Raw genomic sequence first — 16,841 nt, 5'->3', positions numbered from 1 at the left:
GGGGGCAGGCGCGTGCGGCGGCGCGTGCGCGCGGGCGGCGGAGCCGTCGGGATGTCGCGTTACGGCCGCTATGGAGGCGGTGAGAGCTCCCGGGGGCCGCGGGCGGCGGGCGGCTGCGCGGGCGGGAAGGCGAGACGTGTCTGAGAGAGAGGCGATTGCCGCGGGGAGCTTAACGACTGGCGGGCGCCGGTGGGGAGGAGAGGAAGGCGATGCGGCCGCCGCCGCCGTTGTCGCCGCCGCCATTTTGCGTCAGCGGCCGTGGGGGAGGACGCGCGGCGGGGCGCGCGGCGCTCGCGGTGAAGGCGGGAAGCGGCCGCGCGGACAAGATGGCGGCGGCCGGGGGAGGGCGGGGCGGGGGCTGAGCCCGAGCCCGAGCCCGCTCCCGGCCCCGCGCTGAGCCCCGGCCCGCTTGTCCCCGCAGAGACCAAGGTGTACGTGGGCAACCTGGGCACGGGCGCCGGCAAAGGCGAGCTGGAGAGAGCCTTCAGCTATTACGGACCGCTGAGAACCGTGTGGATCGCCAGGAACCCGCCGGGGTTCGCCTTCGTGGAGTTCGAAGACCCCCGGGATGCTGAAGATGCTGTCCGTGGACTTGACGGGAAGTAGGTGTCCATTCCGCATGTTTGCCGAGGCTACTGAGAGAGAAGCGGGGTTTATCTCGCTGGTCCCTGTGTTTCTGTAGTTCTGTCATGGACTGAAAGGTTTAACCCAGACCCTTCGTGGACTCGTTGCAGGGTGATCTGCGGCTCCAGGGTCAGAGTGGAAGTATCCACAGGGATGCCGCGCCGCTCCCGCTACGATCGGCCCCCTGCCCGGCGCCCCTTCGACCCCAACGACAGATGCTACGAGTGTGGTGAGAAAGGCCACTATGCCTATGACTGTCACCGCTATAGCCGGCGAAGGAGGAGCAGGTACGTGCGGGCCCGGGGCGGCCGCGTTGCTTCGCCAGCTCGCTGTTGTGTAGTTCTTGTTAGCAAAGAACACAATGTTACACCAGTTTGCTTTAAACTTTAACGCTAGAATAAATGTTTAGGTGTATATTACAATTTGTTGCTATTTCTATCAAATGTTACTATTTTAATAATCAACCTGGTCAAAACCTTTCAGGTTTCTTCGTTTGAGTCAGTCGCCTTGATTCAGAATGTCACGAGCCTTAAGATTTCATGCTGAGGCGCCTTGCAAATCCGACACTTAAGATCCTCCTAGACCTTGAGGTGATCAGCATAAGAGGCCAGATCCCCTCGAGCCATCTACACGTAGCTTCACCTTATTCTTTAAGGGCAGAAAATTTGAGACGGTGACCGCCGTAACAGTAAATTTGGCTTTCAATTGGGGCCCCCCTCCGGTTTAGAAAGAGGAACACCAGATTGACCACATTCCCACCTAGAAAAATCTTCTTGCGTCAATCAAGCCTCACCCTGGCTCATTGGGCTGTCAGTTTGATCGTCGTTAGATTGAAGAGAACACCTACCTAGATGCAGCGCTCGCCTATAGATACTTCTAGATCGTCTAGATCTGCTAGACCTTGGGCCAAAGAGGGTCGACCTGCAAACTTGCAAGGTTTATTTTAAATACGCATTACAGTGTTTTCTATTCTAATGTAATTCTGCAATGTAATTCAGCTTTTAACATTTTTCTAGGTAGTAAAAATGCTCAAGACAAGTAGGCCCAGACATTTTTCCATCTGGCAGATGCTAGTTCTTTAGTTGTCTGAAAAAAGTTTTGACTTCAGCAGGGCCTCAGACGTGTGGGTTGCTGCAGCTGTCTGCTGATACTTGTTTTTTCTAACCTAAACCCAGGTCCCGCTCTAGATCCCGCTCGAGGTCCCGAGGGAGAAGGTATTCCCGGTCACGCAGCCGCAGCCGTGGTAGGAGGTGTGTTTGAGTTTGTCTTATTCTTGTTGCCTTCTTTAGCCTAGAAAAAGCCTCACTTGAACAACTCTTGGAATTGCTTTCTTTGCAGGTCCAGGTCAGCTTCCTATCGTAGGTCCAGGTCCGTGTCTCCTCGTAGGTCTAGGTCCGTGTCTCCCCGCCGGTCCCGGTCGGGTTCCTTGAAGAGATCAAGGTAATTAGTGCTAATTTTTACTGTGTGATTTATTTTTGTTGGTGTTTTCTTGTTTTAATTAGATTCCAAAAGGTATTGTATAGCAGGTTGCAAAAGATGCTGTGACCTGTAGAAGTCAGCATGCTTTTAAAAGTTTCTGATAATCCTAGTTAAATTCACTGGAGTGCTAATGAGTTTTGCGACCTTACGTTGAGACAGTGGCATCTACCACGATTGAATTTCTTTGGCTAAAATGTCTAATGGTCATGTAGGTCTATGATCATGTATGTCTTAGGTTCACAAGTAGACATTAATTTATATAGTACTGTGATTGTCATCACTTCTTCTTGAGTTTATTTATTTTTAATTTATCTCAATTTTTAATTTCAGGTCTAGATCAAGATCCAGATCTAGATCCAGATCTGTTACATGGCCCCGAAGCAGGTATGTGACTATGGGTAGTTGGTAAAAGTTGCTTAGAAGTCTCTTTAGGCTCTCTAACAACTGTTAAGGTTTTTTTCCAGGAAAAGATGTGTTTTCCCTTCACTGACCTAGAGGTCTGTAGTTTTAAAAAACAGTGCAAAAGATTGTTCTCCCTCTTTTTATTCTTTTGCACACCACTAGGTCACCATAGTAATCAGAAATACTTGATCAGTTTGCATCAGAAATACTTGATCACGTTTGATCAGGTTGTATTAACAGCTAACAAATGTAGAATTAATATCAAAAGTTTCTTTTTCTTTGTGTAGCACACACAGGATTGGGATTCTTCCCATTATTTTTCTGAGAAGGCAGAATGCCCCTTTAGTAGTGTGTTAATTTTTTATTGTCTGCAGCCAGGCAAGTCTGGAAGGGCTTGCTGGTGTCCTGAGCGTTACAGCTGCAATTCCAGCTCTGTTGAATATCAGTGTCAGTCTGCAGGAGCTGATTTTCCTTTGAGAAAAACACCTGTCAGAATTATTTTGTACCAATAAATGTGTCACAAGAATAACAGTCAGGTTCTAAAGGAACACAGGATGTTATTTGTTCCCTTAAACTTTGCTTGATAGTAAGAGCAGCCTGTGCTTCATGGAGCCTTGTCCTGGCAGCAGGGCTGACTGGCTGTCCTCGACAAGAACAAGAATAAATGGAAATTCTGCTCTGGATATGGAGTTGCTTGTGGCCCAGCCTATCCCTGTGCCTGCTGTCCTGGTTTTAATGGCTGCTCTTGGAAACAAGGAACGGTCAACCATAAGGAAACACAGGAAAATAGAAGATGGCTTCAAATAAAGGGAGCAGGTGGAAAAGCCCACAGCTGAAAGTGGCATTTTCTGAGGATGGACAGCAAGCAGTGATGGGAGTTTTAAGGGAAAGGAGAGATGAAGACCAGATCATCATGGCTTAGTTAAGAGCAGAAACTCGCACAAGTAGTCCAGAATCTGCTAAAGAGAGAAGAAGGTTGCCCAAGGCAGCAGAGCAGTGCCTTTCTCTGGCTGGGTACACCTGTGGCTAAACCATGTTGAATCTTAGTACTGTTCTTCCAACATGACTTAATCATGGCTCACCACTGTTCACTGTCAGTGATGAGCCAGAAACAGCCACAGTCTGCAGACTTTCTAAGAGGAAAACATATTGATTTTACCAGCGTTATTTTCTCTTTTGGTACCATGCTGGATTTCTGCAGGGTTAAGGATACTTGTAGTGACACTTCTGGACTGTTGTGTGACACTTGTGAGTAGGGATTAAGTGACTGAGGCATAGGGAGTTACAGATGTACAACCAGCCAGAAGTGGCAGAAGAATTGTGCTTATGTAATTGAAAGATTATTTCTTTACAGAAGAGCCCAGGGAATGCATTGCACACAGAGACAGGCTCTGGGTTCATGAGGGAGACTGACTGAATGAGTACATGACATTTGTGGTTTGACAGTGCCACAACACATATCTAGAAAGTGTTGTGGAAAGCCTTGGATGTGGAATTGGAACACTTGTTGGGGGACCTCAAAATTTCAGTGAGGCTTTCTGGCAGTATTAGTGTTCCTGTGATGCAGCAGCCTCAAAGGTGTCCACATTTTCCATATTTTTTTCATAAGGATTAAGTTCAAACATTAAAAAAATACTTGAAGTAAGTGGATATAGAAGATGAAATTCACAGAGAAGATACTTCTAGGAATGAGCTGTCTGCTGATGTTGCTCAAATCTAATAAAACCTGCAAATTTAGAGCATGGCTTTTTATTAGCTCTGAAAATACTGGTCAGGATTTGGGCTGTTCCTGTGTTCCCCCACCTGCATCAGCAAACACTGGTCATCAGCTAGGGACCAAACCAAAGTACAGAGCAACATGTGCAGCATCCATGTAAAAAGACTTCTTTGGAAACTTAGCAGGCAAAACCCTGGAAACTTGCAGGATTCTGTGTACTCAGCATGACAGTGCTCATCCACTGGCTGTGAATCCTGCTGTCCCAAATGTGGGAACCTGCATGTTCTGTTTCCCTGCTGAGCTGTGTTTTTTCTTGCAGGTCTAGGTCTCATGGCAGATCAAAGTCTGGCTCGCCAGCTAAGAGGTGAGCACACACACAGAGCCTGCAGTAGCATCTCAAATTTAGGTTTGCATTATTAACAGAGCCTGGTCCTTTAGAAAAATATCCCCCTAACATGGGTCCCAGCTAATCTCTGTGATACAACAGAAATTACAGCATTTCCTCTGCAGCTCTTTGGAATGTGTTCTTTACCTGTCTCTGGGTTTTCATTAACTCTTGGTAGTTTCCAACACAGTACTAATTTTTTGTGCCTTTGTGCTCAGTTCTGTTACATTTTTCTATCCATCAGATAAAGACCTTGAGCTCTGTTAATGCTTTTCATAAAACAGCAGTCTGGTGATGTTGCTTTTCTCAAAGCCTCACCTTAGTACCACCCCTTGCTTAGAATGCATCTCCATGCTAAATAAATGGAGAATCCCTGTCAGAGTAAAAGTTGATCTGAAAGCTACCATTGGAAAGACCTGGCTAGATTCCTGTAATTCACTTTCTGATAGGTTGGGGGTTTTTTTAACATAAAAGTTGATTTGACATTGAAGCTGCATTGGTGCTGTTGTGTTTTGGCAGCCGGTCCAAGTCCCGGTCAGCATCTCCAAAGAGAAGGTATGTTGGTCTCCTAACAATAGCATAGACTCCATAGAGCATTTTAGGGTCTGCCCTCATCTCTGCTGAGGAGTTTGCTGCTGTAGGAAAGTACTGGAAAGGTATTTTGCTGAGATCTCTTCCACAGCAATAATGTTGTGGTAATGGCTGTCTGTATGGTAATATGTACATGTGGTGATAAATGCTCAGGGTTATGTAGCAGTGTCTTGTTGCCTGCTCCCCTGTTCCTTTTGTTTCACTGACAGTTTTACTGCACAGGGACTGATGAGCTTAAAGCATAGAATAAATGTAGGAAATCAACTTTCAGTCTCATTAAAAGCTACATTGACATTGGGGAAGGTAGAGTGGAGTACCCTGGTACAGCAGTCAGGAATGGAAGATCAGGCCTGTTATGTTCACTGCTGTTAGATTATATTTTTCTTTCACATAAGTCAGTAAATAGTTTTCTCTCTCTGTTTATATGCACAGAGTAATGTGTAGAATATGTGGAATGACGGAATCAGCAGCAATTTTTTCCCTAATTAGAATTCTTTAATAGTTCATTTTTACAACTTAAGTGTCAAACAATCACAAGGGCATGAAAAAGTGCTCCTAAATGCTGAGTGATCACCGTGATAGGTTTTGACAAGCTGCTGTATCAGAACAGTGAAGAAGTATCTTGCCCCTTTGGAGGTCACTATAAGTAATACCCTTTGGATGGCCTTACAGAGATCTCATTTTAAAAATAACATTAAAAAAAAAAGTGTTATCTCCAGATCATCAGCCTGTTAATTTTTGTCAGTAGTGATTGGTTATTTTATTTAAGAAGTGCTTCAAGGGAGCCACAGTCTGCGTATACTCCTGTTGCTTTTTCCTGGATTTGTGATTCCCAAGCATTTCTACTGAAATGTTAATTGTGGATTGTTTTCCTTTCAGCCGTTCACCATCAGGAAGCCCTCAACGAAGTGCAAGTCCTGAAAGAATGGATTAAAGTTATGAAGTTAATCTTTTAGGAAGAAAGTTATTTTGATTACATTATTATAAGGGATTTTGTGGTGTCTTTGTAAATGTAAGAATGTAGATAGAAGAGTATATCAACTAAAATTTGGCATGATCTGGGTCTTCTGAGTTAGTCACACCAATAGACTAGCACAGGTCTCTTTTTATTGTATGAATTAACTTCCTGTGATATGAAAATGTGGGACTTTTTTATTGGCACATTGAAATAAAATGTGTATTTTTAACTAAAACTTCTCTGTAGTAACCCTGCTGCTTCTGTTAACGTTTGGGTAATTTTAGCTGTGTGCCATGTAACGTGGATGAAAAATGTCTAAAATGGGAACCACTTATCCCAGCTGGTGTCTTCTCAAGGTAGCCACTTTTCACACCTACTGTTGAATAGTCTTCAGTGAAAGGATCAGTTCCCGTTCTCCTTGAAATGGAATTTAAATACCATCTCTGTCTGCAGATGGATAAAAATTTGCATATGCCCTTTTCATTCCTTGATATTTAGTGGGCATTCATTTTTCTGCAAAGCTCATTCTCTGGTGTTAGACTGTTGATACCAGATGCCTCAAAAATCTAAGGATAAACCTTCCTCCAAAACATATCTTCTAAGCAAATGACATCTGCAGAAACCTTTAAAGGTAATAGAAATTATTAATAACTTGACAATTGCTACTTTCACTTGTTGCAGATTTTAGTTCTTTGGGCTATTGATGTAAAGAAAACGCTTTAAAATACCTCAAGGCGTGTTTTCCTTTTTTGAGGGAAGATCTTTAAAATTAAAGATTATCAGCTGCCTTCAGGAGTTCTAACCTGCTTCACAGAATCTGGTATGGTTGTCAAGCAGCCCTTATCCTGGAGATGGCTTTGTTTAGTGATCCCAATTTCTTACAGCAAATACACAACCTGCAGGAGTCATTGTTTGTGTATAGGGGTGTCAAATTGTCCTCATTCTGTATGAAGGAATTGCATGATAAAGCACTTCAACACAGATCACAGCAAGGGACTGGCAACAATGTTGGACTGTGAACAAAAAGCTGGTAGGCAGAGGGGTGCTCTTCTTGCTGGGATTGGCTATCTAGCAGAAATAAAGGCCAGTTTCAGCAGCAAGTAAGCACAGAAATGGAAAGCCAGGCCTGTTAGGGCTTCCAATGAACTCTACCAGCAGTTTGCTTCCACTGTGTAAACCACAGCAAAACAGCTTAAATAAAGTTACAAGATGGTTTGGTTACACATTGGGTAACACATGGTTTTCAAGAAACAGATTTCCTGTTAATGACTGCATGGAGCTTTTCTGGGGGATGAGTCAACAGTCCAGATCCTGAAGGTGCTGTTCTGCTGCAGCATCCTCTGGCCTTCGTTCCTGGTCCTCACTGTGCCTGGATCCTCTCTGGGGCTGACCATGGCCATTGGTGTTCCAGGTGGATTGTGGCCATACTCACCAAATCCCACTGTGGCAGAGCTGACACAAATGTTACCCTGCAGTGATTTAGCTCAAATGCCTGAAGCCTGTGATACATGTTTGGAATATTTTACTGGTTGTGCATTATGTACCTGGTGAGAGGCACACGTACGCCACTGCTCTGGAATTTCATCACCCTTTCTTTTCTGTACTCTCAAGGCAAACCTGCTCCACAATAAACCTGCAGACTGACACAACAGCGCTACTGGTACCTGTTTTTCAGTACCCAGAGACACTGGAAGACTGAGCAGAAGAGCCTGGGGTCTCTCTGGGGGGGCTGGGGTTCCTCTAAAGCCACACGTGAGAACCTGAGCAGGGAGTGGGGCTGTGCTGCTGCGGGCAGCCACACTCTGAAGGACAGCCAGCACTGAGTAAGGTGCAGAGGGGGAGCTGTGACAAAGATGGTATCTGTGCTTCTGTGCAGCTGTGCTGTCCAAAACTGAGCTCTAGCCCGAGTTTGGAAGGATTTCACCACAAATTCCATGCAGTGTTTGTGAGCAGTTGGAAAAGATGCCCTGACACAGGGGTGCATTGTGGGACAGGTGCTGCTGTGACCCTGTGCCTCTGGGCAGGCTGTGCACACCCCACACAGGCTGGCTGGGGGTGGGGACAAGGGAAGTGTATCCGAGGTCTCCAGTGCAGTGGGCAAACCCCACTCTCAGGGAAAATGGGGTTCCCCTGGTTTCCAACCTGCTGTTCCCTGTTGGTGGGCTTTGTTCTGCAAGGGATACCAGCCCTCATAGGCAATGTGACCTGTGCACGCAGGGCGGTAGTGGGGCCCTCTTTCGGTGTCAGGGTGGCAGAACTGACTGTGACAGCCTGCCACATTTGCAAGCCCCATGGCCAGGCACTTCCCCCGGGGGCAAGGGCATTCCTGCATCTGCAGCTGAGGAGGCTTGGTGAAGTGCTGCAGGCCCTGGGTGCAGCAGCATGGCAGGAGAAGGTGGCACACAGTGCCTAATGCAAGGACTGTGCCTGTTTCCCTGGGGAGTGGGCTATCAGCTCCCTAACAAGACAGTCCTGTCATCCCCTGGCTTGTGCCAATTTTTCTGAACCCTCAGAAACATGGAGGTTTTCATCACATAGTTCCCTGATAAAAGATTTTGGAGATTTCATGTGGAAACACAGTGTTAGGATGATGGGCTTTTTCCTGCAGTTGTATATTCAGGACTAAATGGGTGTGGCCACTTCAGCAACCAAGACAGAGCGTAGGAGTTTAACCAGAGCATCCAGGCCAGCCAGCTGGGATAATCCACTGTCCTCCTCAAAGCTATCCTGCATGAGCACCACACACCACTTGGAAAGAGCACTTTGATGGAAGGAGCAGATGTTGTAACAAACAACCACAACTGCATCAGCCTTCCCACATGCTCCACATGAATATTACTAGATATTCCCCTGCTGTGGTTGGAGCTGTGATGTCATGCCCCTAAAGGTGTTTTCAGCGCATTTTTATTGCAAAACAAAACCCAAAGCCCAGGGTCAGAGGCTGGACAGAGTGTGAGACTTTTGCACAGACCAGACAGCAGCAGAGGTGGTGACAGGAGATAAAGCCAGCAGAAACCACGTGTGAAAACCAGAGAGGAGGATAAAGGCTCCCATATCAGATGCATTCACCCAGGGTAGTTGGAAAGCTCTGTTTGGCACCTGGCAGGATTTCTGGCTCAGCTGCTGGAACTTACCCCTCTTAGTGCTGGGAGTCAGCAGCCCTTCTCCTCAAGCAGTGTTGAACACGAGCCACGTGGTGTGGTTGTATTCCTCACCCGGATGGAGCAGGGCATTGGGGAAGTGAGGCTGGGGAGAAGCAGCAGCACATCAGTGACTGTGAACACATTCCGTGGGACCAGCAAGCATGGCTGCACTCCTCTGTTCTTCCCAAGGCATATGCCCACAGCTCCCCCAGCCATTTCCAGCAGCAGTGTGTAACCACCCGCCATTGCCAGCAGGCTGAGTGGGTGAGTCCCACCGCTGGTTGAATCCAGGCTGTGAGGAATGACTCAGATATGAAGGATGTGGCAAGGCCCCAGTGGGGCCCTCTGCTCATGACCCCACACCTTTGAGAAGCTGGGCTGCACAGGGCGGGTCCCTGCTGCACTGACTGACCCCTGTTTAAAGCCACTGTGACCTGTGCCTGCCTCACTTCTGGTGTCTGCAGTGCTCCCTTGACAAGCAGACTCTGTTCCTACATTTAGGGCCCCAGAGACACGGAGGGTGGTGGGGCCATGTCCCCTGCCACAGGACTCAGGTAACTTATGGGAGGGGAATGGACAGCTCACCTTGTTCACAGCATCAGGCCAGTTCTGGGTTTCCAGGCAGAAAGCCGAGTGCTTGGGGTATGTGGCACCACCTTTGCCCTTCAGGGAACCATCCAGGAAGTTCCCAGTGTAAAACTGGATGCCAGGCTGGGTGGTGTGAACCTCCATGGTCCTGCCAGTGGGCGGGTGGAAAACCCTGCGGAGATGCCAGTGGAGGATGACACGGGAGTGGCTGAATGGGCACCCCCTGGTCCAGGGATGGGGATCCTGCCAAGGTCCCAGCCTACCTGGCCACAAGGCGTCGATCCTGCCCCTGGTGCAGGCAGAAGTTGTGGTCAAAGCCACCCAGGTGAAACTTCTGCAAGTGCTTGCCCAGCTCCACAGGCTGCCGGAGATCAAATCCAGTGCCCTGCACTGCGGCCACCTCCCCTAAGCAAGGGGAACAGCAGGCTCAGCCACTCAGCCACGTGCCAGCAAAGACTATTTGTCCCCCAGCATAGCTGACAGCTCCTGGGGACACTGCTGCGCTTAGCAGGGACAAAGCACAGCCAAGGAGCAAGAAAACCATGGAAGTTTGTATATGTACAAACCCAGCATTTTCTCCCTTGTCCTTGTTAAGACTGCTGTGGGCATACAGTGTCCTGTGATAAAGCAGCACAAACAACCCCAGGACATACTAAGCACACTGCAAAACAGTCACCCCAACCCAAAGGTGAGGGGTTTTGCATGGAGGGCAGAATAAACGCCTTGAAAAAAAAAAAGAAACTGTTCTAGTTCAGGCACTTACATAAAATACAGCAGATATTGCACACAAGGGGTCTGTCTTTAATAATTGCACAAGTCTTATTTTCACCCCAAGACTAAGTCTACCCACACAAGAAGGAACTGCAAAAGGCAGGGGTAGCAAGCTAGCCACAACTAAGATGTGAAACAGCTCCATGGTGAAAGCAGCAGGGAGAAGTGGGGCACAGGACTGGGTATGGCCTTAAGCTCTTGCCCTATTTGTCCACAAGCATGGCACACCAAGCTGAGCAGAAGCCACCTGGACCAAAGAATCCACTCCTGCAGGTGCCACAGGGAGCTTGTCTCCTGGATAGACCCACAAAACAGCCTCACATCCCACGTGCCTCTGGCCCCATTTGCAGCTGCTCCTGCCTGCTCCCTGGAGTGGGTGTTGGACCTACCTGGCTGCCAGCACCTGGCTCTGCCCACCCAGCTCATGTGCAGTGGGACTGCACCCAAACTGAGGGCCCAGCTGTGCCTGGGGTCCCCTGGCTGCTGGTGTGTCCCCCTTGCCAGGCAGAGCTGCTCCCCACACCCACCAACATTGCTCAGAGAGATCACTTCTTCCACCTGGTGCCACAAGTGCTGCACCACCTACCAGTAGGGATCTGGGTGTCATCCACAGGCAGGTAGGAATCTGCTTCAATGGAGATCTCGTGGTCATAGACATCGCGGGAGCCCTGCAGGAGGATAGGAAACGCTGGGATTCCTGTTCAAGCACCCCTAAGCACAGTTGTGAAGTGAGAGTCCACAGTGGTGCCCCAGCTGATCTGGTAGTGCCTGGAGCACCTCGTGGCCCTCATTCCATCTTGATCTTGGGCACAGGACAAAGGTACTAGCCTGGGCAAAAACCTTCATGGGCCGTAGGAGCTGTAAATCCCACAGGGATGAGGCCATCAATCTGTACTTGTACCTCACTGAGGGCTACCACCCTGCAGACTGACTAGCCAGAACATGCTGGGTACTGAGCACACAGCTGCAGGGAGAAGGGGAAGGAAGCAAGCAAGGGGAAATGCAACCCATCCTCCTGTCTCATGTGCATCACTGCAGGGGTGTGCTCCTCCTCCTCTTCCACAGCCTCAGGAATGCTGGCAGGGAACCTGCTGGGCTGGAAGGGGAGCAGGCTCAAATCTGAGCCTTCAGGTCACTAACTAATCTGAGCAGCAATTTCATGCCCAAAGGTCTCCTGTTCCCCTGGAACACGCCTGGGTTGCACGGTGCAAGTGTTGGTATTACTGCACCCCTGGGAGCACCAGCACCAGAAACTGCACAGCCATTCTTAGGGCAGCAGCCTGGGCATGGCTCCTGCTCAGAGGGGCTGAGTTGTCTCTCACAAACACTTTTAAGGGCTTTTATCTCACACCCAAGCGTGACTGCACTGTATTATCCTATGGCTCTGCCCAGCAACACTTCATTTCTCAGATCCTTTTTCTCCAAGCCCAGTTATAAACTGTGAGATTAAAACACAGCTGCAATTCACTGTCCATGTGGTTGACATGACCCTGTACAGGTGGGAGCCCTCTGCATCCTGCTGCTGCAACCTTGCTAGTCTGCAATCCTGGCTATCTCACACCCCCTCTCTGTGATGTTTCTTCTGCCCATTTTGACCTGGGTATTTTGGTGCTGCCACTCCAGGCCCTGATTTCAACCTGCATCACCCTCTCTTGTTCTGAAATGCCAACAGAACACAACTAAGAAATGCCAGGCCACCACTGGGGCATGCCAGCTCTGCACCTCCTCAGTCTTCCCAAGGGTCAAGGAGAGAGCAAAATTCCCCAGTTACACACAAAAGGAGAACCGACATGCTCAGCTGGATGTCTGTTCAAGAAGTCCTGAGACAATGTGTCCTCAGCTGAGATCCACGTGATTCAGTCCTGTTCTTGCATGCAGCCCATGATGCACAGAGAGAACCTTCATTGTTGTGTCCCCAAAACCATGATGTGTCCCCAGACCAGCATGCTGGTACCAATGACCATCCCACAGGTCCCCAGGCTGTCTTCCCCTGTACAGTGCGTCTCCACAGGGCCCATCTCCCCACACTTACCTGCCCTGCCAGGTTGAAGTAGGAGTGGTTTGTCAGGCTGATGGGGGTTGTCTTGCTGGTCTGGGCCTGGTAGTTGATGGCCAGCTCCCTGCCATTAAGGGTGTAGGTGACCCAGACTTTGAGGTCACCAGGGTAGCCTTCCTCGCCGTCGGGGCTGAGCCGGAAGAAGCGGACGCCATTTGGGAGCACCTCGGCGCTCCAGAGAACCTGCACGGAGCATGGCCTTGGTGGGACAGGAATGGGAGCACAGTGCCCTTCCCTCCTGCCCCAGGCTGCCCTTGGTGGGACAGGAATGGGAGCACAGTGCCCTTCCCTCCTGCCCCAGGCTGGGCTAGAAACAGGGACAAAAGGCACACAAGGGATGCTACACTGAAACAAAGGCTTTTTCAATCACCTTTCCCAAGAAAACACAAGCACTTGGTAGCCAGGACCACCAGCAGGGAACAAGCTTTCCACTGAGCAGCCAAACAAAGGAGGCAATTTGGCAGTCTGAGGGGGTCTGTTCCAGCCTGTGTTATGCCATGCCTGGGAGTCCACATGTTTGATTTTTGCCCTGCAGCTGGACTTATCCCCCTTTCCATAGATTTTCTCATGTGCAACACCACTTCAACAAGCTGCCACCCAGCACTGGCACTAGGACAGTGTAAGAACACACTGGGGGCTCCTGCCCAGGGGCTGGGGTTGGGTTCAACAGCACCAGATATGCTGTCAGACACATCCAGAGAGCTGGGACCTCTCTGGTTCTTGTCCCTGCCAGCACCCAGCACCAGTGTGCTCAGCTTGGAGCCAAACATGCTGGAAGGGAAGCCAGCCCGCCCACTGTACACAGCTGCCCAGACAGCCTGTTTGGCCCTGGCCTGGGCCTCATGCTGGGAGGATGGATGTGCAACAAGAGGCTCTCTGAAGCCTCACATTTCCCTGAGGAATAGCTACTGTCTAATCAAAGGGGACAGAGTTAGTAATTGGGGCCAGCTCAATGCTGTTGAGTTGATCCCTCTTGTGTCCCACACAGAGATCACCAACATGGGGCATGGTCAAAAGACAGCATTTTCACCAAACACAGAACCTGAAGGTGACAAATACACCTGGCTGCAGAGTAGGCCCTCCTCCACAGCGTGCAGTTTGACTGCAGCTCCCATGGCTACAGAAAGGATGCTGCGGGTTTTAAGTACGAGTTTCTATTTAAGTCCTTTGAAAAAAAAGCTATTAAAGTCCAGGAAATGTACAGGTATCACTATTTTTTCTCAAGGATAAGAGGGTTATTTTCAAAAATCCCCCAGCAGTGTGGTCACACACTGCAGCCCTGTACGTGCAGCTGCAAGATGCTCTCATCAGACCACACGCTGACCGCAGCACTGATGTCTGCAAAATCAGGAAAAGCTCAGAAGATGACCAAGATAATCACAGCCAAATGCCAGTATGTGGTCTTTGTTGAGGTTGACCAGTTAGGGCTCACTGTCTCTGAACAGTGACTGTTTCCTGGCTGGAGGGGGTCTTGGGCAGGTGTCCAAGTGTGCCCTGTGGGCCAGAGGACACAAAGCTCCAGCTGGGAGATGTCACTACCCTGTCCCCAGCAAGCTGGTGAGACTTCAGCAAGCAAGCAAGCAAGCAAGGTGAAGAAGCAGAAGAAGAGACCACATCCCCTGCCTGCAGAAGACAGCCTGGAAGCCCTGGGTGTGAGGAAATGCATGCTTTCAGCTGCAGATCACAGGTGGCAGGGCGCAGAAAGAAACTTTAAACCAACCAAACTGTCTTCTTTGGGGGTACAACAGCCAAGCTATCCCCAGTACTCCCTTTTTCCTAAGGCTGCTGAGGAGCATTTCATCCCAACCTGATGCCAGTTCACACTGTGATTTTTTTTTTTAGGGACCCTGGCTTTTTTCTCATCAGCCTGGATTCCTTTCACAAAAAAAAAAAATCCCATTAACCCCATGAAAGCAGTTGCACCAGCACATTCATGTGCTCTTTGGGGGAAATGGTGGATGATCTACTTGCTGGTTACAAATGCATTTGATCCAACAAAACCCAAGGCTTCAGGAAAGCAGCGACTTCTGAGCCTGCTCTGCAATGGAGCAGGGTTATCAGCAAGGCTTTCAAGAGAAGAGATCCTCCACTGCTCTTATCATCTGCACACAAATACCTGACTTGAGCAGCAGCTCTTGGGAGGACAGAGAAAAAGCTGAGTGCCCTGGGGCCCAGGAAAGGTTGTTTCATCTCAGGAGGTCATAGGGGAGGGCTGGGAAGGAGAGACAGTGATCCTGGATCCTGGGGCATTTTGCAGGCCTGAGCTAATCCCCCTCTGCTGTGAGTCAGTGAGAGCCTGGGGGACCTGTTGCAGGATGAAAGCAGCACCAAAGGGGGCAGTGCAGTGACTGAACCTGCAGCACCACCCTGCTCTCACCTTACTTGGGAGTGTTGTCACAGGCAAGTAACAACGATAAGTTTCTACAGACTCATGGTACTTCTGACTCTGGGAGGAGCTATGGGCAGGTAACAGCCGAGAAACTGCAGGTGGAAATGCGTCTGCATGGACAGACCCTGTTCCCCTGGAAACTTTCTTTGGGCGCTTGCACAACTCCATGATGTACTCCAGGTGGTGCAGCTGGTGCCTGGGGAGCCTCCATTGCTCCTGAGGGTAGGTTCTCACTGCTATGTCCCAACCTAGGCTATGCAGAAGCAGCACTTGCTCAGAACAACCCTGTCAGAACTCAGGGGCTCATGAAGCTCAGGGCTGCAGTCACACAGAGGAAGAACAGCAACCCTCTGCTCAGCATCCAAGGATGACATAAGTGAGTCCTGCAAACTCAGGCAAAGACAAGCCAACCCAGCAGCTCTCAGGATCTGTCTCACTTCCCCCTGTTTCTGCACTCACAGCACTTTCTCAGCTGATTAACTCAATAACCAACAGAAAATGCTACAGGGTTCAGGGGTGCAGACATCACACATCTTGCCACAGCCCCACCTTGTCAAACCCCTTGGCTCCTCCGTGCAGGCTGTTGGGCCCGTTGTTAGTGAACAGCTGATACTGCTTCCCGTCCACACCGAACTTCCCGTTTGCAATCCTGTTGGCAACACGGCCCACGACAGTACCGAAGTACGGGTGCTTCGCCGTGTAACCTGGCCAGAGAAACAGCACACGGTTAAACAGAACCACTGGAACAGAATGGGCAGTCTCCAGTGCCAAATAGGTGACTGCAGTCCCAGCGTTTCACAGGACACACAGCTCATTAGTCGTGAGCATCTTTGATTAACGCAGCCTGATGGGACCTTGTATTCTCTGCAGATTTGAAGAAAAGGTCTCTGTCACTGCCAGTTAAGGAACGACCCAGAGCTGCCCCAACAGAGTGGAACACTGCCACCAGTGTCCCTGTTCCACACCCACCACAGAGCCCAGGAGAGGCAGCAGAAATTGTATCTCTTCAGCCCATGATTGGAGGCGCAGGGCGCCTTACAAGCAGGTCAGGCAGTGTGGCAATAAACCAGTAAGTGCTAGTTAAACTGCCTGATTGTGGGTTTTTAATTTTTTTTTTCCAAAGACACGTATTGAGACCCACCTTCTAAAGTGTCAAATCCTAGGACAATATCTGAAAACTGCCCATCCTTGTCTTTTGTCTCCAGCCTGGTGATAATGCACCCAAAAGACAGGATCTCCACTCTCACGCTGTCCGACTGTAGGACGAACTTCTCCACCTCTCCGCCTCCCTCCTCCGGGGGCATCCGCCCGAACGCCTCTTTCCGCACCGTCGTCATCGCTCCCTAAAAGCCGGCGACCGGCACCTCCGGCGGGAGCCGCAACCCTGCTCGTCGGGAAGGACGCTCAGGACGAAGAAGCAATGGCGGCGGGAGAGGAGCACTCCCAGCTCCAAAGGGCAGCCAGAACAATCCTTGCTCGCTTCCCGTGCGGGGCGGAGCCGCGCCGTGTCCGGCGGAGCGGAGCCGAGCGCGGATCGGTTGTGGCCGCTCAACGCCGGTCACCGCGGGGCAGCGGCCAGCGGGATGGGGCCGGGGACAGCGGAAAGGATGCAGGGGGCAGAGAGAAGGATGCTGGGGGCAGCGGGAAGGATGCTGGGGGCAGCGGGAATGATGCCGGGAGCAGAGGGAAGGATGCCCAGGAGCAGAGGGAAGGATGCCGAGGGGCAGAGGGAAGGATG

At 49.9% G+C, this 16,841-nt stretch overlaps 2 protein-coding genes across 3 annotated transcripts; one reads left to right on the top strand and one right to left on the bottom strand.

Annotated features, from left to right (window-relative positions):
* The first annotated feature begins 11 nt into the window (after positions 1-11).
* LOC134416127 (serine/arginine-rich splicing factor 7) lies at positions 12-6,391 on the top strand. Its single transcript, XM_063152405.1, has 9 exons — positions 12-79; positions 422-602; positions 735-911; positions 1,800-1,874; positions 1,963-2,064; positions 2,434-2,487; positions 4,542-4,586; positions 5,127-5,162; positions 6,078-6,391. Exons 1-9 carry the CDS (start codon positions 52-54, stop codon positions 6,130-6,132), a joined length of 753 nt encoding a protein of 250 aa, XP_063008475.1. The 5' UTR covers positions 12-51; the 3' UTR covers positions 6,133-6,391.
* On the bottom strand, positions 1,543-16,574 carry GALM (galactose mutarotase). 2 transcript variants are annotated; one of them, XM_063152404.1, is made up of 8 exons: positions 16,245-16,574; positions 15,653-15,807; positions 12,691-12,897; positions 11,245-11,326; positions 10,151-10,292; positions 9,885-10,059; positions 9,291-9,402; positions 1,543-2,049 (listed from the first exon to the last, which is right to left on the bottom strand). In XM_063152404.1, the coding sequence occupies exons 1-7, from the start codon at positions 16,438-16,440 to the stop codon at positions 9,325-9,327; spliced, it is 1,035 nt and encodes a 344-aa protein (XP_063008474.1). In that variant the 5' UTR covers positions 16,441-16,574; the 3' UTR covers positions 1,543-2,049; positions 9,291-9,324. The 2 variants fall into 2 exon arrangements, with proteins under 2 accessions (XP_063008474.1, XP_063008473.1); XM_063152403.1 differs by lacking the exon at positions 1,543-2,049 and adding an exon at positions 5,672-6,115 and having other exon boundaries at positions 16,245-16,573.
* Positions 16,575-16,841: the final 267 nt, after the last annotated feature.

This window comes from Melospiza melodia, chromosome 3 (genome assembly GCF_035770615.1).
Source record: "Melospiza melodia melodia isolate bMelMel2 chromosome 3, bMelMel2.pri, whole genome shotgun sequence".
In the NCBI taxonomy this organism is placed as follows: domain Eukaryota; kingdom Metazoa; phylum Chordata; class Aves; order Passeriformes; family Passerellidae; genus Melospiza; species Melospiza melodia.
Note: the sequence above shows the minus strand (reverse complement) of the source record. Positions and strands in the feature narration are given on the sequence as shown.

What these genes read in the sequence shown, in the direction of transcription:
- GALM (XM_063152404.1), bottom strand. Translation starts at nt 16,440, where the DNA reads ATGACGACGGTGCGGAAAGAGGCGTTCGGGCGGATGCCCCCGGAGGAG. An exon ending in ACTTCAACCTGGCAGGGCAG is followed by an intron (nt 11,327 to 12,690) that starts GTAAGTGTGGGG and finishes ATCCTCCTGCAG; the next exon opens with GGCTCCCGCGATGTCTATGA. An exon ending in GATCGACGCCTTGTGGCCAG is followed by an intron (nt 10,060 to 10,150) that starts GTAGGCTGGGAC and finishes GCATCTCCGCAG; the next exon opens with GGTTTTCCACCCGCCCACTG.
- LOC134416127 (XM_063152405.1), top strand. Translation starts at nt 52, where the DNA reads ATGTCGCGTTACGGCCGCTATGGAGGCG. An exon ending in GTTACATGGCCCCGAAGCAG is followed by an intron (nt 2,488 to 4,541) that starts GTATGTGACTAT and finishes TTTTTCTTGCAG; the next exon opens with GTCTAGGTCTCATGGCAGAT. An exon ending in TCAGCATCTCCAAAGAGAAG is followed by an intron (nt 5,163 to 6,077) that starts GTATGTTGGTCT and finishes TTTTCCTTTCAG; the next exon opens with CCGTTCACCATCAGGAAGCC.